General features: G+C 39.8%; 1 protein-coding gene across 3 annotated transcripts in view; it reads left to right on the forward strand.

Annotated features, from left to right (window-relative positions):
* The window catches only part of LOC105393130 (disintegrin and metalloproteinase domain-containing protein 10), a 63,979-nt gene that overhangs the window by 15,192 nt on the left and 24,881 nt on the right, over positions 1–23,906 (forward strand). For all 3 annotated transcript variants that reach the window (XM_048622932.1, XM_048622933.1, XM_048622934.1), the window contains exons 2-4: positions 11,836–12,029; positions 13,118–13,184; positions 18,376–18,567. In XM_048622932.1, coding sequence (XP_048478889.1) covers positions 11,836–12,029; positions 13,118–13,184; positions 18,376–18,567 — 453 coding nt within the window. The remainder of the gene's footprint in view (positions 1–11,835; positions 12,030–13,117; positions 13,185–18,375; positions 18,568–23,906) is intronic.

Here is a 23,906-nt window from a genome sequence, read left to right on the forward strand (position 1 = left end):
ATGTTCTGTACAATATGTATACTCCCATAAAGGATAGGAAGAGGCATTATAGGTACCGACCTTAACTTTGTAAAATTCTTACACCCTTACTTATCTACACTCATTATTATTTTGTTTGTTGTGGAATAAAAGTATTATAAATATAAAAATATTATTTACGTTATTTAAGTTATTTTACAGTCAAACTATAAAGTCCTGACATCAAAAAGTGCGATTTTGCTAAGACTTTTTATGATCATCAGTTATTTACTTACTTTAAAAATAAAATACCGATTGTCTATGGATTTTTACGGATTTGTCCTTTAATCAATATAACAGACCGATTAAATACGATCTTAAACAATTAGTTAGGATCCACTTCCGTTTTCACGACTTCATAGTTGGACTGTATGTATCATATTCATATTTTTAATAAACATCACGATTCGAGATACCCACCGTGTAATTAATGTTCATAAAGTACAAGTACAATACTATTAATTACACTGAGTTAATACAAATTATACTATGAATGATATTTCATTATTAATATGTACATGCAAATGTATTCCCATTCAAACGCCCGTATTTTGGTTGGCAGGGTAATGTCATTGTCGAATGTAGTTAAATATAGATATACTTACACACTTTTTACACCAAATGCTAACTGCTAAGCAAAACTGAGTCATAACTATGTTATGCATAGTTTTTTACAGTTTCAAAAATAGCAACGTTCTCCTAAAATAACAGGCTAAAATCAAATACTGAAGTATCGAAACATTACGTGTTCCACAGCTGACCATTTATTAATTCTCTGTTGTGAAGGACGTATTTCTTGGTTTTTCAGAAATATAAAGCAGCTATTTCATTTTAACATGACTGCGAATAGCAAGATATGGGCTAAAATATTTAATGAAAGACAAAATTTACACAAGTACGTCTTTCTGTAGATTCGGAACTCTGGTAAAAGTGCACAACGTATATTATGTACCTCGTTAATCGAGCACTTAGTTAGCGGGATCGATAGCCATATTCCGAGCATTCATTCAACATTTTACTGCCCAACAGTTAACATATAACAAAACTGGGCAGTTAAGATGGTAACTGCTATTGTAAAGTTTGTTTCATGTTTGCAATAAGTGCCCATTTAGCTAAGTCTCTCTTCCTTTCTTAGAGTTTAATGGTTCCTCTGCATTACTTAAACTTAATACCTATTATGTGACGCAAGTGCTACGACATTTTTTACTAACTTTTAATTTACTAACCGTATAATATACGGAATCAAAAGCTGCCTATGTGTTAAATTAATATTCAGAGAAAATGTGATGATGAAATTTCTGAAGCCGACTTATGAATTCACAACCCGACCTCACAAATCAGCTTCTCTTTGTCTAAGCATTTGATACACACCTAGCAACGTAATTACTTAGTTACGCCCATAAAAAGCGTAACATTACTATGCCAATTTGACTCTTAAGACATGGGAGTTAAGTACGGCAAGTAATATCCGAAGCACGTAAAATACATGGCAGAGGAGACGCCTGTGGCCAGACACAGACGGTCCCGGTCAACGAACAGACTGCCGTGACGCGCCATTGATACGTCTAGCCTGCTCCCGACGACGATCATCAATCAATTAAACATCCATTTACAATCATCCTCTCATTATACTCAGAGTTACTTACTTTGTATGTAGATTTGCTAGGAGTCAGTGGGAAAATGTTCTATGAGCAGTGGCAGACGCCTCAGTGTCTTGTATAGTTCTATATTTATCGCTTTGTAAACAAATGGTTGTAACTAAAATACTAGGTATTTTTCTTATAGAGACTGAAATTAAAGTAAGCTCAGCATTATACAGTTCGGTCGTAAGCATTCGCATTTGCAACCTGAGTAGCTGCTCTACATTTTTATAATCTCTATCTCTACGGTGATTTATGTAACATTCAGTGCTAAACAAACCGATGAAATCACATAAAAGCTGGAGCATTCCGCTCGTTTACCTGAGATTCGAACGCCACGCCAGACGTCTGGGCACTCTACATGTTAATGGTGCCATTATGATGCTTCGTTTCATCTCTTTTTCGCCAGATAAGCTGTTCGAGTCCCGTCTACTACGTTGAAAACTGCTACAAGATAAAGCTGTGTATTTCCGATAGTTTTCTAGCTGCATGTTACATTTACAGGTCAGACTCCTAACAAAAGACCTTATTTCTACAGCAGCTCTGTTCGAAACAAAGCTTGCTTTGCTGTTAAATAATTACAACACTACTAAGTGCACTAAATCCCTTGAAACAGCTATTCCGTAGCAAGTTAAAAGAAAAGAGACTTTCTCGCAGTGCGCAACCTTCCCGGTGCGGGCAATAATAATTCCAAGAATCACGGCATTCGCGTCTGCGTCTAGGAGCATTAATCTCGGTGTTACGTCGCATTTGAATCTCCAAACAAGAAATCAATACAAGATAATATTGGCCTCGTGTAATTCTTCTTACCCCTCCAACAAATTGAATCTATGAAAGCGATTACACAAAGCAATTTTCTTCAGATCTTCTTAGCTGCCATAATTACTTATTCTATTCGAAGTGTAGGACTGTAAATTGCCAATTCAATTTACATAAATACAAACAGTATTATGATTGCTGCTTCTAAACATTTATCCACTAGCAACCGGTTGCTAAGTTGTCCAGTTTAATTGTACGTTGCTTATGCGCGCGGTTTCGATTCGTTTGCGAGAATTTAATAAAAGTGAGATAAAGTTAGTATAAATTGTGAGTGCATTCGTAGGGCGCGGTCGTCGACCCGACGCGGGGCGGGCGGGCGGCGGGCGCGTGTAGCCGCCCAGTTAATGTAAACAACATTTGCGTGGATTTAAGCCCCTCTAACAATGCTTCAGCTAAAATGGTTACTTTTTCTGCCACCGACAATAATAATTGTTGCATTTAATATAATTCTCAGCAGATAAATAGTAAAACGGAAATAATTTTACTTGCTAGATAAAGTAGCTATTTACGATTGCGTTAAAATATGAATAGATAAACGTTTATGGTCATAGTTTATTTCGAGGTTTATGTGATTCAGCGTCCTCAATAAAATAAAGATAACAAACATATTTTATGGAATGAAGTACTAAATGAAGTAGGTTCAGGTACTATACTTCTATAATGTAAACATACATTCTTGGATAAACGTTATTTCCAACGAACACCATATTTTTTATTTATTTAAGAATAATAAATAATATGCCCTTTGTAAACAAAGTGTTATTTAATAAATATAACCTCGTAACTTGGATTTAGGACTTTGATAAAAAAAATAAAAGCCATTTTACTTTGTTACGAATTTCGTTTCAAAAAGTTTTCGTTTACCCAACTAGACGTCAATAGTCGAGTAACAGTGGCATCAGTGGCACAGACGAGGACTATACACCGAGCTGCAACAGCGCAGCGGCATTGTCTCGCCGCCGACCGGCCGCTTTGTCCGCCGCTGACAGGAAATGGATGCTCCTCCATTTCTCATCTCCCATCACAATAGATACCTCCAGCATCTCCAAACTGGAACTAAATAAAAATATACTCACGGAAATAGCTGTCATTTGGCACCAGATTGATTCTGACGATCTTCTCAGGAAATTGGTCTTTAGCGTTCACTCCGATGAATACTGAATTAGTGGCCCAGCGGTATCGGGCTGGTACAGTCCGCATCGCAAACATCCCAGCCAATGGCCCATTAGTTCCACTCAACTCTCTAAGCTGTGCTACTATACGTACGCTCGTAGATGTACCCACCCTTGGACCGGCGATATTGCATACATTTCCAGTTACTGTCGTCGTCATAACAGTCTAGCCTACGTAGAATATGTCTAAGTTTGATTCGCACGTGTATATACATACAATTCCAAGGATAGCAAGTATAATTCCAGGGTTTTCGTTCTCCAAAATATTTACTTAAATGATATACTTAATACGCTAGTTCTAATACTGAAAAGGTACATATATAGATAATTATTTATACCACCTCCTATCCTATGTTTCTATGTTGGAAATACTGGTTGGTGACAGAGGAATATTTTTATCTTGCTGAGCTTGTAAGAATAATTGGGTCACTAGAGCGCAGTGAGCACGGGCGGCTAGATGGAGGTGCTTGAGCATTTCCTGTGAGAACAACTACAGATTCATCATTTTCCTTTTTAAAAAGTGATACATGTACTCTTTAAGAGGATCTCTTTGTTTGTTAAGAATGATTGGCATGTTTAAAGATCGATTGATTCCATAAAATATAATAAATTTAAATGTTTACTGAAACATATTTTAACATGCAAGGCACTGAGCTAAGATAATGTATTTAATTAATAACACAAACCTTAATAACCCAAACATCGAATCCCACCATCTCTGTATACATAAATAATTATGATACAAATTAAATCAAAGCAGGTAACACACGACAAGTTTCCCTTCAGCGGTTATGAAATAAAGGCAATCTGTCGCACAAAAACAGTTTGGTACAAGGATAATGGGTGGATACGAGCTGAGCTGCACTCGCGACGGCAATTAGCGACACATGCCGCCGCCGGCTTCTTGCGACGACGCCCTCCAAGTAATGTGCACGTCTTAGAGCAAGTGTGTCGCTCGGAAATGTCTTTGAAGACTCCTAGATCAATGCTATTACTGGCGACTGTGTAACTTTTTGAATGGTGCGAATTGGTAGCGGGCGACATGAGGCTGCAGCCGTCATGTGGACGTGTCATCGAGCGAGTTGTCGCTGGCTGCCACATGAATCGGATATAAACACATAGAAACCAGTCACGTCGCCATTCGTACTGCAGTTCTGCTGCCTCACGGCGACCTCTACTTTGCACCAATCTGACATTACAATATCCAGGAAGACGGACGGTGGTGGAATTGTGTCTCCAAAGAATACCTTTAGAACTCCATACTCGTACATCATCATTAGCATAGCAAGGCATTTCATTTGCGGTGGCAAACGGTAGCAAATGAATACATTTTGAATATTTAATATAGTGTGACATCTTAAGCTATCAGCATGCTCACTGTGTATGGTTGTAATATTTGCATAATCTTAATAGGTTTATTTCGTAGAGAGAGAGGACTCCTAAGAAAAGATAACAATTTCACATTCTGAATAACCAAGACGGTACAGCAGCATAATATTATGATGTTAAATCAAATATATGTACCAAGTGCAAGTCTGATTTTCACAATATGTATCTGGCTGGCTAAATTAAAATATCTTAATGTATGTATTTAGCTGGAATAAAATAAGAAAACAGACTTAGTTTCATTCCTGTAAGTTCGAACACAAAACTTACAGAAATGGGTTTGAAAGACAAATATAAGGGAAAAGTACGCGCAGCACTTTACTTAAGATCTATCAAAAGAAGATCGAAAGAGAAAAGTTGTAATTAAATTGTCGCTACCTTGAGAGTGTTATTAATTAGTCTGGTACTTCCGCTCCTCCTGAACACACGTCGTTGGATGCCACATAATTACATCGCATACTCATTTGCAGCTCCATATTATAATATTAATAATCGTAAAGCCCTGCTCTTATTCATCAACAATAAACTTGCACACTCAATAGGGTCAGTAACACCGATCAGGGTCTTCATATTCGTGCTAATACGATGACACACTTTTTCTGCATCCTCTTAGTTATTTCCTCAACCAGTGAACCGAGAACACAAAAATGAGGCATTAAAGCGGGCCTTGGCACGCGAGGCCGGGCCGCTCTTGACCGTGTTTTGATCGCTGAAAACTACAACTCAATTTGAATTTTAAACCCGATACATACGTGAGCTTAATGTGTGGTGTATGTGTATAGCACGGCAATGAGCCGGGTAGCTCCCGGGCGGGGTGCTATCACCGAGTACGCCACCCCACTTGCGGCGGATAATTGGCTGCTATAAACTATTTATAACGCCCCATATCTGCAGGGACACTTCACGTGTGGGGATACGGGGCCGCATCATAAAACGACTCAATGAGCTTGTGTTCCTTTCATAAAACGCACACTATTGAATTAAACGTGCTCAGCTATAACAATATGTACCTATAGCGAAGCTGTGCCGCTGAACATTACATATTGTGTTTTTATTGCGCCAACAACTTAGTATTTACAATAGAAGGCGGTTCCAAATCACGCTAAGCTGTGTGCGAACAAGCTTAAAACAACAAAGCAGCAGCAAAGTTTCCAATCCCGTGGGAGGGACGACCGGTAATCCATAAATCCGTTGGAGAATCCTGTGCACAATCCCCCGCTGACGACAGATCGATATGCAACATTCATACCCAACTAACTGCGGATCTATCAATCGTCCGCTAACATTACGACACAGATACACTGTTGTATTCATTTAACTCAGTGGACTATATTTTATGGTCTTTGTTTTGCAAGGATATTGGTTTATAGTAGTGAAGGGTGTTTTAGCTTAGCGTTGTACCGGAGGGGATACAAGACACTGTCGGGAGTGGAATATTGCGTTAGTTGTGTCTCGCTAAACATTTCAACAACACAATAAACTACCTTCGCAAATATATCTCAGATGGGATACCTCGCATCTGCATATAAATAGGGCTTGCGCTTATTCAATGTGACCCGCTCGCACTTCCAGTTACATCTAGTTCGAGAACATTCGATCGAGTAGAGTACACGTCGTATATTATTGTGTGCAGATAGAAAGGTTGTCCTGTAAACGGAATAGACAGGAACACTAATAAGTTTCACTTCATAAATGGACAAAAGAGAAATAGCCTGTCCAACTTGTCCGGTTGCTTCTTTGACAAGAATTTCTTCTGAAAGCCATCTTGGGTACACATTTCAAAACACGTTGTTGTTGATAAGTTAGTAATGAGCTACATGCAACACGCCATTAACTACGTGAGGAAGAGTATTGGAACAAACTGAAGTTTATCGCAACCCAAGTTTTACTCCACCTTCTATAAGGTACATCATAAAACTTTTACCGTCAAGGGGAACTTCTCGGAAAAATATAAACATGATTCTAAATTAGAGGATACTTATTCACTACCTACTGAATTTTCATCAAAGGGAAAATGGTTGACTTGAATATACGACTTACGAAAGCTCAAGTTCGCGTGTTTTATGGCGCCATGTAACTGACCTATCAAAATTAATGCATAATTACTGGCCTAAATGTTCGCCCGTTCGTTCTTAATTATTTGAATAATTACATAATTTATATCTACTGTAATGAACGCGTAATCTTCTACACCTTGGTAACAAGATTAAGAACTGTTTTAGAAATCTATTTCTATTCTGCAGTAAGCACTCTAAAGCCGTGGTAATTTATGTAAAGCCTAAGTTGCTTCTGTATTCTTTCTCGTCCCGGCATTAACCTGACATTGTGATTACATTTGTTTCCCGGCAGGAGATACCCCCCGCGTCCCTCGCCCCATTGACCTAAAAACTTGGCCCGCCGAAAGCATCACCGCGCAATTCTGTGAACAAATAAACAAGCATTTGCTAATATTTTCACCGAAAATGACACCAGAGACACTAACAATGACCAATCATGACTACCTATCTGTTATATGGAATGTGCTACCGCTATAAGTGTTGAAAAGGATACCCCATAATGATCCATTATATTGCGCAGTATCAGTTGGATTTGATAGCGGTCGAGAATTGATACCGATAAATACAGTTACCGTACCGTTTAATTTATCTTGCGTATTTGCGTTTCATCGGGTTACATTTTTTATACGAGTACCTACAACTGCGGTGGAGTCTTGAATTTTATGCTTATGTTCTTTTACTTTCTCGAGTCAGTGATTGATGACTATAAATCTTTCTATTGTATTTCGTTTAATGGATAATGATTTATTTGCTAACACTCCTAAACCTACGCAACTACAAAAGCTTGCAAGAAAGCCTAGTGTATGTTAGATTAGTTAATCCTCAAATGCTTTTGAACAAAGTGATTTAAGTTACCCAATTCCACTTCCGTTCCTAAGGTTCGTAGGCTATAATCTGGGCAGTTGATAACAGTTCATTTTTCTCCCCACAGCCGGCATTATACCGGTAGCAGGTGTGGCAGAATGTTTATGAAGTTGAATCATTCTCCATTACCACGTGAATAATACTTAGAAATCTAGATTCTAGGTGCACTTAATGAAACTGGTTCTCTCGTGTGCATGCACGGTTTTATTTTTCCTTTTAAAACCAGGTGTATGGATTAAAACAGATCATTTTTATTCTCGTAGTACTTACGTTATAATTTTTATACCTGTTAGTACAACATTTTGAAAAAATTATAGAACATTTTACAGTTATTACCTATAAAAAAGAGGACATCGTTTTGAAAATGTCTAATAGGTACATATTTTACTGTGTACTTACCGTAATCAAACTTTTCCACGTCACTACGTATAATTATGTATCGCCCGACCTAAAACATCCACTTATAATAATAAAACACTAGAGTTTAAAGGAAAATTCAAGCATTTTCATGGCAAGTTTTATCCGCTACAGTCTGGAAAGCGGTTAATCTCCCCACCTATTTCTAGTATCCACACTATCTCTTCATACATTGCATTTTCCGAAGGCTAACGAGAATATATGGGCTATTTATTTGGCCTAGCTCGTGGAACGTGCCTCGTATCCCTCACCGAGATATCCACGTATGCTCCATGCTGTAATGCCATACTGAATTATGATGCGAGATCATATTCAAGCATTTTTGACAGTGCCCTTTATATCGGTAGCCGGGCCATACATCAAGACCCGTGGCAGCAGATATTGTCATTCATTACTGAAGTCTGTGACAATTTACAGCCTGAAACTCGTGAAAACGTACCTAGTGATAGGCAAAAAACAAATTTGAACAGCGGAGTGCTTCGGAAGCATAAATCACGAATCCGCAAAGTTGGTGCCTTAATTGCTTCTAGCAGTGTTTTTGCACGTCCGGGCTGGCTGGAGCCTTCCAAATCCGAAGTAAAAATAACCCCCGTGAGGCGTCCGACATTTAGGCTTCTACTACTAATTGTCTTAATTGATTGTATTAGTGTTGGGAATTACTTGAATTTGGTATTCTGTTAGCAGACTACATGTTAACTTAGAAGCTGTATGATGAGATCACTAAGATTGTTTTAAGTAGTCATTGTACATTAACTACATCTCTTTAATTAGAAGCTGTGATTTGCTTTGTGTTTCGCTCAGAGGTCGCGTCGCTTCGAGTCAGAGGTTATATACTCAGCAATTATTATTATTACATCTTAATATATAATATAGTTAAAGATAGTTTTTATTTCCCACAACAACAGCCATTACTCAGCGTAGAGGAAATCAGGGAATTAATGGCATATCGCATTATACCTAGCCTGTAGAGGCATTCGAAAAGAACTGAGTGCGGTGAGGCGTGTCTGAATTAAGATTTAGTACGGCTGGAATTGGCCTACTTAAATAAAAAAATACCCGATCGCTGCCTGCTCATTTCCATTCCCATTTCTCACTCCCTTCATATTTTTATGATTGGAAATGTTCATCTTCCCATCGGGTCTTATCCTCTCATATCGCCCAAAATTAATAATCGATTCACATCATATTATTATCTGTTCAATTATCATTTGACTGTATCATAGAGATATCTAATCAAGTATGTAGTGGGTACTATTTGTTTGTGAGCTGAATGTTAAACTTGATGATAAAACTTTCACATTTATGAGCTCACCGAATCAATAGGTGAGATAGACGCCATATCCAATTGTGCACCATAAACCACGATCGCCATTCATTGAAACTTCAGTACGTAACTCTCTCTCTCTCTCTCTCTCAGCCTTCCGTAGTCCACTGTTGGACATAGGCCTCTCCTAACGATCGCCACCCCAAACGGTCACCCGCCATCTGCATCCAGCGGCTTCCCGCTACCTTCCGCAGATCATCAGACCAACGGGTTGGGGGGCGACCGACACGCCGTTTGCCGACACGGGGTCTCCACTCCAGAACCTTTCTACTCCAGCGGTCGTCGGCTCTGCGGGCTACGTGGCCAGCCCATTGCCACTTCAGCGTGCTAATCCTTTTGGCTATGTCGGTAACTTTAGTTCTCCTGCGGATTTCTTCATTACGAATCCTATCTCGCAGGGACACGCCTAACATAGCCCTTTCCATAGCACGCTGAGCAACTCTGAGCTTGTGGATAAGCCCTTTGGTGAAGCACCACGTCTCGGCTCCGTAAGTCATCACTGGCAACACGCACTGATTGAAAACTTTTGTTTTCAGACACTGAGGTATGTTTTCAGTGAAGATGTGTCGTAATTTCCCGAACGCTGCCCATCCGAGTTGGATTCTACGAGCTACCTCTTTATCGAAGTTGGATTTTCCTAATCGGATCACTTGTCCTAGGTAGGGATACTGATCAACAACTTCGATGGTGACACCTCCTACAGTTACGGGCGATGATGAAACATGTTCGTTCGACATGACCTTTGTCTTGTCCATGTTCATTTTCAGCCCAACTTGTTTAGAGGCATCATTGAGGTCTGTGAGCATTTCGCCTAACTCCTCCAGCGTTTCCGCCATAATAACTATGTCATCAGCAAATCGTAGATGAGAGATATATTCGCCATTGACGTTAATGCCCAGTCTTTTCCACTCTACAAGCTTAAAAACATCTTCCAGTGCACAGGTGAACAGTTTCGGAGAAATAACATCTCCCTGTCTCACGCCCCTTTGCAACTGGATCGGTTTTGTGCTATGTTCGTGTAATCGAACTGACATTGTGGCAGCATTGTACATACATCTCAACACCTCGATATAGCGATAGTCTATATGGCACCGCTGAAGGGATTGAAGCATCGCCCAGAGCTCAATAGAATCAAAGGCTTTCTCATAGTCCACAAACGCTAGACATAAAGGTAGATTATACTCCTCGGTCTTCTGTATAACCTGCCGAAGCGTGTGTATGTGATCTATGGTACTATAGCCTTTTCGGAACCCGGCTTGTTCGGGTGGCTGGAAGTCGTCGAGTCTTTGCTCGAGACGATTCGTAATAACTCTCGAAAACAGCTTGTACACATGGCTCAGAAGTGCAATGGGTCTATAATTCTTCAATAGGGCTTTGTTGCCTTTCTTGAAGAACAAAGTCACTACACTTCTGCTCCATGCCTCCGGGCTTGTGTAGTACGTAACTATATTTTTGCAATTATTCTCACTTTCCATCAATTTATGTTTTTACGCAAACAACGATACCACATCATACGTAACGTGTCTTACAGCGTCACCAGATTTAGGTAGGAATTTGAACATCTAGGCCAGTGTTTTTCAACCTGTGGGTCGCGACCCCTTGGAGGGTCGTGAAGCTTCTGTAGGGGGGTCGCCAAAGGTCGAAAAAACTGGGTACTTTAGTTCGAGACCATAAATAATAATACTGCATCATACATAGATACATGATAAAAAAAACCAAAGGGTCAAGCGGGTCGCGGAATATTTTTTTTATACCAGCGGGGTCGCATCATGAAAAAGGTTGAAAAACACTGATCTAGGCATTTCCCACCAATGGGTATTTGGCGTATGCCATATCCAATCCGTCCCATTGGGCTATGAGAGTGATGGAACAGAGAGTGCCCCTGTGTAGTGGCGCACACACTTGGGCACTATAATCTACTCCTGCGTAGATGGCTGATCTCAATTGAGATTGGCCGCCGTGGTCGAAATTCGGCTAGGAGGACATTTATAAATCTTTATACGGGATCCTTCTAGCAATATGAACCCTCCCTTATATTACAACCAGCCCTGTCTCCCAAACTTCAGCACCACCTTTCTAACCCTTCCCATGTGTAACGCACCTGAAGCCACCTGCCTAACCCTTCCTATGCCTTCCAGCATCGCGCCGTCGCCTCAGCGAGTACATCGAGCACTACGAGGAGCTGGACTACGACGCGGGCGGCGTGCACGCGCAGCACGTGCGCCACCGGCGGTCCACCGGCTCCGAGCTGAGGGTTAACTTCAAGGCTCATGGCCGGAGGTTCGCGCTGCGCCTGCGGAGGGACCTCTCCGCGTTTAGCGAGGAGTTCAAGGTAAAGGTCTTGTGGGGGCTGTGTGGTTGGAGCAGATAGGGTTAATGGTAGTCGCTACAGTGATGTGGTTTAATGGGGAGCTCGAATGAAGCCTTCTGGAGTGACGTATAAACCCTGTGCACCCTAGACAGTCAGCGACGCTACTACTGGCTAATCCTTCCATCACGGAGACAAACAGATTTTAAATTAATTGGAAACTGTTCTGCCGAAACGTCTTCAAATCGAAAACTAATACTGTGTGTAATGATGGCGGATAGTTAGTAAAAAAATATTGTCATTGCAGGTAGAGAAATAAATTTCGATATTATAAATTATGTAGATAACAACACATATAAAAAAACTTCTCTTTCACTAGAAATAGTTCATCCATATAGGTGGCATTCGACAATATAAAATGTTAGAACTAACTTTCGGGCATTGTCAGAAAAGTTAAATATAGTTTCCCGCTAAGAGACTTGGCGATCGTTTTTTGTGTATGGCACAAATACAATTATACATGCTTTTAATAGATTCGAATACCAATAATTTCATTATGCGACAAATCGAAAATATACGATATCATTGGAAGGCCACTTATTCCGTAACCAAATGGATTCTGAGAATAAAACGATAGAAGCGATGATATTGATACCAACTATGTATGTATATATTTACTTACTTTATACATATTTGGTAGCCATCACTGAGCTAATTATGTACTCAATCACACTGTATACATAATAATAATGTTAATATCTAATAAATGTATAAAGTAGACAGAGTTTGAACTCATAGCGTTTGTTTTAATTGCGCATTTAATAAATTAGCCTATAAATCAATTCGAATTAACGAGTTTTGTCTCGAGTGCCCAGGTTTTTATTTTATTTAAACAATATAAACGTTAATCCTGAACGAATTGATGTCCTCTTTCATAATATTAGATATCTTGGAATAGGCTGCAACCTTACCACCACCGACACATTAGCAAGGAACAATCCTTATCTGTCAGATAAATACAAATTATGTGAGCTTTTGACAGCTAAGCAATGCTGCATAAGGATTGTTGATTGCTAGTGTGCGGTGGTGGTAACACTGATGTATCGTTTCAGGTGGAGGGCTCCAGGGGCGAGCTGCACGATGTGGACACGTCGCACATCTACCACGGCGAGCTCGCCGGTGAGTCCGCACTCATTCCCAGAAACCATTACTGTTCCCGTGTACATACATCATTCATTTACATTCAATCGAAACCGATATATTGCACTGTTGTATCACGCTCCATTTTCAGCAAACTAACACTACATATACTACAAGAGTAAACATATAGGCAATAGTGATGCCCCATGGGCTCCATTGTCATGATATAAATCGATATCTATAGATGAAGTTGCTCCTACACTTGAACGAACAGTTTTGCAGGAAACACGTCGAAAGTGTTAAGTACTCGCATAGAAATAGAGTAGATAAAACGCGAAAGTTTGTAGAAGACGCGTTCGGCGGGCGGGCGCGGGGGCAGGGCGGGCGGCGCGGCGCGCGGGGGGCGGCTGCTATTGTGCACCGGAGCCGGGAACACCGACGTTATCTTCGCCGAGATAAAGCTTCATTGTTTGTTCTCACCCCGAGGGAAAATTTAATAAGTCCTCTCCGCGATGCGAGAACCACGACCGCGATTGTGTTTCTCCTTAATCAAACATCCGAACGCTTCATTCACTCGTCCCGTTCATAAACACGATCGGCTAATTCTGGTCTCGTAGCCGACGTAAATAATTCGGTGGAGCACTATTAACCACATACATGGTTTTCTTTTTGCAATTACCGACGGGACGGCGGCGGCGGAGTCCCGGCTAATTGGGGCTTTCGAGGGCCACTCGACTTTTAATGTCGGGCCGAACCCGCCGCCGCCGCCGCCGCCCGGTGAGCCGCCACCACCGTCGCCTCTATGCAAATAATTACGCTCCTGCTGGGAATTCCGCCCGTCGCCTGCCCTCAAATGCAAATCGTGACAACGACAAGCTGCTCCGAATCTTTTTCTACCCTTGCATTTGAAGAAACAGAGTTCACCGACTCCTTTGACATTATAATTCATCGTAAAGTAGAAACTGGCAGCAGAAAACAAACAAAAACTAGTAAAATGCACGTCAGCTAAGTGCAGTGCGAGTTCTTCAAGGACGTTGCTATCTAGCAGCGCTTGAAGAGCAGACATCCTTCATTGTGGCAAGATAAAGTATGCGTATTAGGGAGGATCTGATTGAAAGTGAAGTGCGGCCGAGCGCCGGGTGCCGCCGCCAGCTGAATGGGTAAAATTGTCGTGAGCGATCGATGTCTCGACGCCCTACTTGCGTTACGGACGATGCACTTCGATTACAGCTACCGGCGGCATTTATGCATTTAACATTTAAATGTACTCGGAAGTCTCAAAACCGTTATTATTTATGCCCTTTCCTCAGAAACCAGTCCCACAAACTCCGAAGGGTTTACGGCAAATGTTATTGCCATTTCATTAATGCGTTTACCGATTTTCCCCGCTTCGGTAAATCTTCGTTTTATACAATTGGTTTGTATATCTTTTTTAGTGTGGTTGTATCTACTGAATTATTGACTATTCTCGGTCGCAAATGCACAATAAACAGTCAATTGACTGACAATGGTTCGTGCTGCTGCGGCCTGCGGTCGATTGCTTCCAGGCCTAATTGTCTACAGCTGACATGTTGCCTGATTTCGAAATATTATCGATATAAGAACGATAGTAAAGTATAAATATGACTATAACTATATCGCTTCCATGGCCCGAATGTCCAATAGCAATAAGGAAGATTTGCATGGAATCGACCTACCTACCAACGACCTGTACACTGCGACTTTACCTAACAAAATATAATGTGCTGTTATGAACATTGGACATCACAACAAGAACATTCATACTTGAATAGCGAGTTGTGTTGTGGTTAGCAAACTTAGCTTGACATTTCGCAAAACACATTTAATATGCAGTCTGATTTCAAGGGTTGTTTGTCTGGCTGCCTCGCTGGGTGTAACATCTAAATAAGACGTCTTATCTCATTTGATTTGAAATGTACATTTTGTGGTAAGATACTTGAATAATTAAAGTGCTACTTTAATTGTTTGTTCTTGGGAATCTCAGGAAAGTTCTTAAGTTCAATATCAATTAAACTCTTAGAAAACAGACGGCCTAAATTGGGTCTTAATTCTAGGTATACAGGTCTAGGCACGTCAGACCCGCTCTATTCATCCGTGGGCGTTTAGGGTCCGCTTTCTGAGTAATTGGCCGCCTTGTAAGTGCTCCGTTTAGAAACCAGACCTCGTTTCAATTCAAATATCATCGTAAACACTGAATAACTGAATTGGACACACGACCGCCGAGATAATACTGTTTCATTGCCCACCGGTTGCTATGGAACTCTGTTCGCTCCTTATTTGTGAAAGTGTGCAGCTGTTCTGTTATTATAGGTCTACATATTTTAATGGCAATACCGCAAGACGTGTCAACATAAAATATTTATATTTTCGAATATAGAATCTTCGATCTTCTTGGATTCTTCTTCTGCATGGTGGGGTGGGTCCTAAGGGTGCACGTGAATAACCCTAAAGTTTTAGTCTACTATTCTATAGCCTAATTATGATTACAGCAACTTATGTAATGTGGTACACATTGTTGCGAGTGTTGTGAGTCATGATGTGAATGGCATCTACGGGCATATAATCGATTGCCCGCATGTACTACTGTTGTGATCTACCTGCATCGCTTCGCTTAGCTCCAGCCGGCCCACTCTACACTACACATAGCCCGGTCTTTGCTAATTGCTTTGCACTATGCATTGTGGCGACATTTGTGTAACTGGGAATACAGTTATTGGTGGCACAACGTGATCGGTATTCATTATGAACATTCAGCATGAAGCTGGAAAGATACAAATAGGTACATGTATTGAAAATTTAGTCAATGTAATCCGTTTTCAATACAATATTAATTAGTTTCTAAAAAATAATCTGACAGTAATCATGTTAGATATTCCTTAGGAGGCGGGAGGTTCTCCCAAAACCAAACAATGGAGATCTTTATTACTTATCCTCTTTTGATTACATGAATTGCTCTCGAACGCTGCCGCTGTTGCTGATTGACTTTGGTCTCAGTATGGAAGTTTATAGGACACTTTTTGTTAACACATACGGTTCTGTGACCTTCCTATTGTTCTATTATGATTCCGATTGTCTTACATATTCTAGTGCATACTTATGTATGAACACATTAAGACCTTTACCTGTTTTACTCGCATGTTAGAAAATCTGTGAGTATTAAAACCCTGAAAAATTCAAATAAAGGATGAGGTGTAATTACAGTGACCACCTGACTATTATGATATTAGCAAAGGCTATCTATCTCGCACAGCTGATTGTGCATCATAATGACTGGCTGGGGGGTGTTCGCTAATTTCACGACCGAATGGTCGCACGTGACGGCCGCTCATACGAGTGATATGCGATTATTGCTCACTCACTCCGTGTGTTTTGCATCGGTTAGAAATTGTGACAGACGCAGCGTTTGAGCGTGTTTTATGTCGACGTCGATTCCCTGGAGATGACTGACCTATTTTCAGAGTCATAATTTAATATATTATGTTGATTATCTTGATTAAAGTTTTGTTAGTACGTCTGATTAGTAATTACTTTATGTCTTCGATCTTACAGTAATTACTAATCAGAATATTTTGCATCATTTTTATTTCGCGCTTATCAAATTTAATTTCAAGAAGCGTAATTATTATTACTCGCATCACACGTGTAAGGAAAAACACGACAGAAAATGTTAATAAAGCATTCTGCTACTGGCTATACGCTCTTTGTTCTCAACACACGGTTTTTGCCGCGCCGTAGTAATATCTAACTACACTGAACATATTCTGTGAACGCCCCACACGTTTGATTTATGATATGATGTGTTTTGGAGCCACGCGGCCTATATACGGACCGTTAAAGCAACTTTAGTCACATAAAAAACAGAAATGCCAATACAATAAAATAAACGGTCGTGAGCTTGAGCTCTGGCCCCGCACTCTGCCGGACAACATTACCAATAATAGGGAGGGTTTAACTTTGCTTTAATATGTACTCATATTACAGAATAATATGTGATATTTTCTCCATTCTTACCTTTTTATGTTATTTTTAAGAAAGGAGGAAATAAAAACAATACGAATCGCAACACATATTTTGCCATCGAAGCAATACTTCACGTTTCACGTAGACAAATCAAAGGCTGGGGTTCCGCTCATCTGGCATAATCTTTATTGACCAAAACTCATTTCGCATAACTCGTATGGTCTATACTTTTTTGGCCGAACCATCACTTTGCCAAGAATCATGTGGCATAAGGCTCGTTTCGTCTAAAACTCTTTAGGCACAATCTTTAAACACCTAAGTTTCGTTTGCTCAAATTTATGTTCGTCTATACCTATGTATAATCTTGTTTCTCCTAATGTTATCTTAATAAATAATATATTAAGTATGTAGTAAATGTACAAATTGTGGTATTTTTCTCCTACATCCCGAAAATCACGATATTATAATCAAAAAATTGAAAGTTAACGACCAATATAATTATTACAAACCCCATGAGATCGAAACCTAAAAATAGGTGCGACGACGAGCAAAGTGAGGAGGAGCGTGTTAGGTGCACATGTTCATCAAAACCAAAGCGGAGCGCAGCGAAGCAGAGCGGAGCGTTTTCCAAACAGCGGAAACAATACAAGGCAACAGTTTGCGCTATAGAGAGACGCTCCGTCAAAGTTAAAGCCAAACAAATATTATTACTTTGTATAAACCTATGCCATAGCATTATTAGGCTATTCAAGATTAGGCAATACCATTATTAGGCTAAACAATGTTATGCGAAATAACTTTTTACTAAACGATATTTATGCCATACGATTTTCGGCGTAACGAGACTTTGACCAAACGTTACTATGCAATACGAGATTAGGCAAAAAAATCTTATGCCAAAAAAGGTAGAACCCAAAGGCTGTATATCTGTCCGATTTTGAAACCGGATAGCACATAGTATCTGACAACAACAACAGCTCAAACAAAAGAGTGAATTTATGATATTTCCATTGTTTTGGTTTTATATGCACCGAACAGAATACTTTCAATACATACTTATGTATAACAAGAAAGTCGAAGTAGGTAATAATAGTAGTCATAACTCTTATGCCACCCTATGGCTTTCCCCATTGCTGCACTACTACTGCAAGGAGCAACTGCATCTATTCTTCCACAGAGCAAGGAGGTATCGCATCATTGTCTATGCTTTGTTTTTACTTTCTTTTTCTAAATTCAAACTGTATTCCAGACGAGCCATCATCGGCGGTGTTCGGCTCGGTGACGGACGGGGTCTTCGAGGGCAAGATCCTGGCCAATGAGGGCGCGTTCTACGTGGAGCACGCGCGCCGCTACTTCCCGCCCAACGGGACGCGCGGCCGCGGCCACTCCGTCATCTACAAGGAGAGTGACGTCATCGATCCGCACGCGCATCGGAGGCATGGTGAGTACCACACTACCACATCATCAGTAAATAGATGCTCGTCATCGTTAACTCCCATGAGCGATTTTAAATTGCTGGACTTCTATTCCATAACGTTCCTGCACGAGATCTTCTAGGCTGATGGTTATGAAGGTATCTGTACCTACGGTTTTTTGTGTGAAGAGCATAAACTGGTAAATATTGCATGCTGCTTCTCTGGATCCATCATCGAAGACCTAAGACATTTGAATTCTTATTATCCTTATTACGTTGCTGCTTGTAAAGATGTATGTTCTCTATGGTAAGATTTCTAGATAAGTAAGTGAGTCAGAGGTCGTTAGTCATTAAACCCCAACTTCAGAATAATATGAAAGGTACCCCAGTTGGCCCTAACAAAAGCGGAAGGTCCTAGAATTAATTGCGTATTCCCCAGTCCCGGAACGCACGTATCTCTATTTATGTAATAGTTGATAGATGTACGGAGTTACCAACCACATCCTCTAGGGGCTGAATAAACACATCCTTAGCAAACGTTTAGGTCGTAAACTTACATTGCGTAATTTGAGGAGAATAACTTTTTATTTTTACACTTGTATGTGAGAAGAGGGCATAAGAAGCTTTTGGATTTTCATTGTATCTTATTAAACTACATGATATAAGCTGGATCCTTTTCAGCACCGTAACAATATCTAAGAAATTAATATAATTATTTATAATAACTTCAACTTTAACCGTTGTTCATAACTTTATATCATAACACTTAAATTATTCCCTCGATTCGAAACTAACTTGTAAACTTAAACAACACATGCTACTTGATATAAAATTCATTTGCTAAAGTACCCTTATGTTTCCGCTGTGACCGCTGCAGCGGCGCGAGTGCAAATAATAATTGTATTACAACATACCTCCTACAAATTGCATGACCAAGCAATTCTGTGGCCGGACCGCCAGTGTTCTTGTTAGTCTAATTGTTGAAATTAATGACAACACCGAATATGCGAGTGCAGGCGACGAACTCCCGCGAACTTCGCAAGCAGCATGTCGCCCCGTAAATGGATTGCACGAGAGCTTGTTTGCAGGAGTTTAATCTCATTTGTTCGACGCCGTGTCACCAGCTTACCTCCGCTACACGCAACCGATTGCGACTCCACCTGGCGATAAATTACACATGTAGGGTTGTGCTATGACAGCCCAGATAGGAAAACTTTGTCGGCAAAGAGCGAGTTGCGAGCGCCGAGTGCACATATCCCTGATTGCACTTTTGTGGCTGGCTTCGGCCACGGCGAGGTCACGACATGAAAAACTGTTTCATTTTCGCGAAGGTTATTTTGCCATTCCGAAAATGAGAGCCTCTCACTTTTCAGCTGTGCAAATTGGTAAAGCCAGTTCGTACGGATAGCTTAAAAAGTCGTCGACTGGAACTTTTCTCGTGCATGCGGATGACATCGCAAATTAACTGAAGGAGCATGTTCTTGCTCTGCGGCGCGCACTTTTAATCGTACGTTACATATTCATCGCGAGGTGGTAGTGAAATGGTAATTTGGCGTCAACAGAGGCGGGCGGGGCGGCGCGTGCATTTTTCTCGTTTCAATTTTACCAGATGCAATTCCAGTGCCCCCGCTCGTCACACAACTACAGACCACTGCCCACTCTGAATATGCAACACGGCTGAATACCTAAAATAAATCCCCTTTTTACCTGTACACATTTTTTAATTCCCCGGACTTTTGCACAGAAAAAATAAGACCAGAATCACTGTGTATTTTTTGTAAAAGTTTATCTTAAAATGAAAGGGTTCACGGGCTGTTGACTTAGCAAATGAAGAAAAATAAAAGGGAGTGGAGATGAAGAATAGGAAGGTGCTCCCGACAACCTTCAACTGAATGAAAAGATTCGTCAACTAACAACCATTTTAGCGTGAATTGATAAAAAAAACCTAATTTATTCGTTCGGACCGTGCTGTTTTCTCGTAATTATTTTTCAAATATAGCCTGTTTGTTCGCCATCGGCTATATTACTTTGGAATCTCATAAAATAAATTGTTATTGAGCACACAATAAAACCGGCATTCTACATTGAACAATATTTGTTTCCATTGAATATTCTATGTTCGTCCCAAAGTAAGTCTCGCTTTTTTATCTTCCACTTTACGTCGATTTTATTCGATTATTATATGGAAGAATGAAGGTTTATCAAAGTTTCTTTGTTCAGTCCTCTATCATATAATCCTTATTTGCGGGCTTCGTTACTTTTGTTCCACTGGAAGAATGTCGTTTATTCCGATATAGAATCATATTTCAAATAGCGTACGCTATTTAGTTTCGAAACAAGGAAAAATACTGTTACTTATATTAAAGATGAAACTGTCGACGCACCCGACAAGCTCTAACGATACGTCCCCAGTGCGGAGTCAGCAACACACTCGAGAGTTCACAACTAAGTCGATCCGCGGCCTGCCCCGGACGGCTCCCGACACCACTACACATTTATCAACACCTTTCGTGTCGATTTATCCCGTATAGAAATGGAACTGTAGAATTGATATGGATACATAATAAAATAATCTAGTTGAGATACATTTTCCTACAAAACGTTATAAAAATATGTACCGAGTCTGCGAATTAACCGGCAAAAACAAAACATATACCCCGTGGCTCTGCAGTTCCGAATTGCATGAAATAAATTAAATTTGAATGTTTGATGTTTGAATCAAATGAGGATCACTAATTGAATTCACAGAAAGCCACGCTTGTTTCATTACAGCACAATGGGTGTGCAGTGTTGCGCTATGTGTACACTTGGGGTATGTATCACGTTCCAGGGACCCGATTTTCCACGTCGCGTAGTGGAAATTCGTTACCCTCACGGCGAAAGAAGTCTGCTGCGAAAAACGATGAAAGTGAATATAAAAAGTCTCGGATACAGCAATGTTTTCATTAAGTCCGCACCGAGTGTAGAGCAAGCACTAATTTGGTTATATTTTGGCCGAAATTGTTTGAAAGTTCGAGGGGAGGAGACAGGATGCAATTAGGGCGCAGGTGCTCATAGTAACTTTCAATACCAATATGCGAAAACAGTCATACAGTCTCGTTCTAAGTGGTTTTCGAGAGTGGCGGTAAGGGAGAAAACAATTCTGAAAATGCCATGTTGTTTACCCGCAACGTAAATTATCTTGGAACATGGAACACGGTTCCACTCCGGTACCTACTCAGTAAACATGGAACAAGTTTAGTTTCCAACTCGATTGATTGTTCCCTCAATGGCGGGTATGCTGTTTACATTACATTACTTAGGGCAGAAGATAGCTCCGAGAGTCGGAATCTTCCACGAAATTTAAATTTGACGATATGCTAAAAATATGATTTTTCTATCCAGATTTAATGCATACAAAATATGTTAATAATTCCTGCTAAGTCGAAGTTAAACCATTTGATTACCTACGTAGACAAATATTATTGAGTATATAAGTACTTAGCTATACAATTTCAGTTAAAAATTTAATCGTTATTAAAAGTATGTATTTGACAATTTTAAAATTTAAATCAACCTGTAATATATTTTTTGTACAAGTGTTATAAGTAAATGAGGAATGTTACAGTTACACAAACCTACCGTTAGGTACTCCAAAATTACTATACTTACCTTCAACATTATAGTACCTACCAAAAACTTCACTAAAATTAATATCAGAATTCCCATGAACAGTTGCGCTACGTGAAAGAATATTTTCAGTTCAAAAAATTCAACAGATATTATACGAGAATAGACAAACTTTTAATATTCTCGCAGCTGAGTCTCGCGCATTAGGTCCATAATAGAACGGAGAGGTTTACAGATGTAAAATTATACAGTATATTTATCACGGGTTGTTTTATTCAACTCCGGTGCACTGTAATTGCTGCGATAAATTGTCACCATCAATTTAGCAGCAATACGAGAAATGGTTGGCAAACGTGCGGAGTGGTTGCAAGTTGCAACTGTTCCTTCAAGACATACGTCGCCGTTGGCCTGCGTAACTGCTATACCTCTCTTTTACTTATGTGTATTGATAGAGTATCTAGATAGAGTATCCACACATATCAGACTTGCGCCTTCGCTAGCATCATTTAAATCCCTGCTGAATAAGCACTACAATAAATTATTATCTTTGCCAGAATAATATTTATTTATAATATATTATATATTTAAAAGTATGTATATATTTAAGTATGTTGTATGTAGTTTATATTACCTATTACTAGGTATAGATTAGGTATCATTTTATATAATTGTTAATTTTTCCTTTTATAAGTTATGTTTGTAATTTTTGCACTTTCCCCTTTTCTTTTGTATAATTTCTCTCCTCCGAGGTAGTCTGGAAGAAATTACTCTTAGTAATAAGGCCGCCATTTGTACCGTCTATGTTGTGCATATTCTATTGTAATTTCTGTGTTTGTGTGCAATAAAGAATTATCTATCTATCTATCTATATTGACATATTGTTATACACGTGTATTTTAAAGAGACAACACAACATGATCAAACGGTCTTCTTCTTAGCGTGTCGGTGACAAACACGAGATACTAGACTCTAAGACGCCTCTAGTGAAATGATTAGTCAGTCAGAATAGCGTCAGTGGCGAACTGACCAGGGTGCGCCGTACAATACATCACATGAGGAGGTCCTTTCGTGCATCCCAAACGGAACCGTCCCGTGCGACGATAAGATATAGTCTGTATAAACCGGTAATCTAGGGACCGTTGTCGGTAAAAAAACCCCGGCAGCTCTTGCTTATTACATTACCGTTTACCGTGTCATTACAATTGATGTTACTGTGTAATTTATATGAATTTTCTTTCACTTTTAGCACGATGATTTATTATAAGAATTGAATGAAATTACTTGTGGTTTATGCAGTTAGTGGTTTTATCCTTTATTGTTATAAATTGTCATTAAACGACTATAGATATTAATTTAGTGCCATCCTTAATTTAAAGATATACTTACTGTAATATAATATGTAGGTACATAATAAAATTTGGTGGAGCATTCATACTTTCATAGGTATATATATTATTTTATCTTATGTTGACGCAAATATATTTGAGCTCTCGCGGTGCATTAAAATTGTACGTTTTCAATTAATATCGAGGCCCCAATCGAAACCCGCAAACAATGATGCCATTCCAAGCTTTAATTAACCATTGGAATGTCAATCTGGTCACAAGTAGGTACTGTCTTTGTTGATTCCAAACAATTGGACAAGGGTATTATAGAGAAGTCCTCCCATTCCCTTTGTGTGCGGTTTGATACATAACTAAGATGGACTGACACCAAAAGTTCAACAATGCTTGCATGGACGCATTGTGTTCTATCGA

This window comes from Plutella xylostella, chromosome 9 (assembly GCF_932276165.1).
Source record: "Plutella xylostella chromosome 9, ilPluXylo3.1, whole genome shotgun sequence".
NCBI lineage: Eukaryota > Metazoa > Arthropoda > Insecta > Lepidoptera > Plutellidae > Plutella > Plutella xylostella.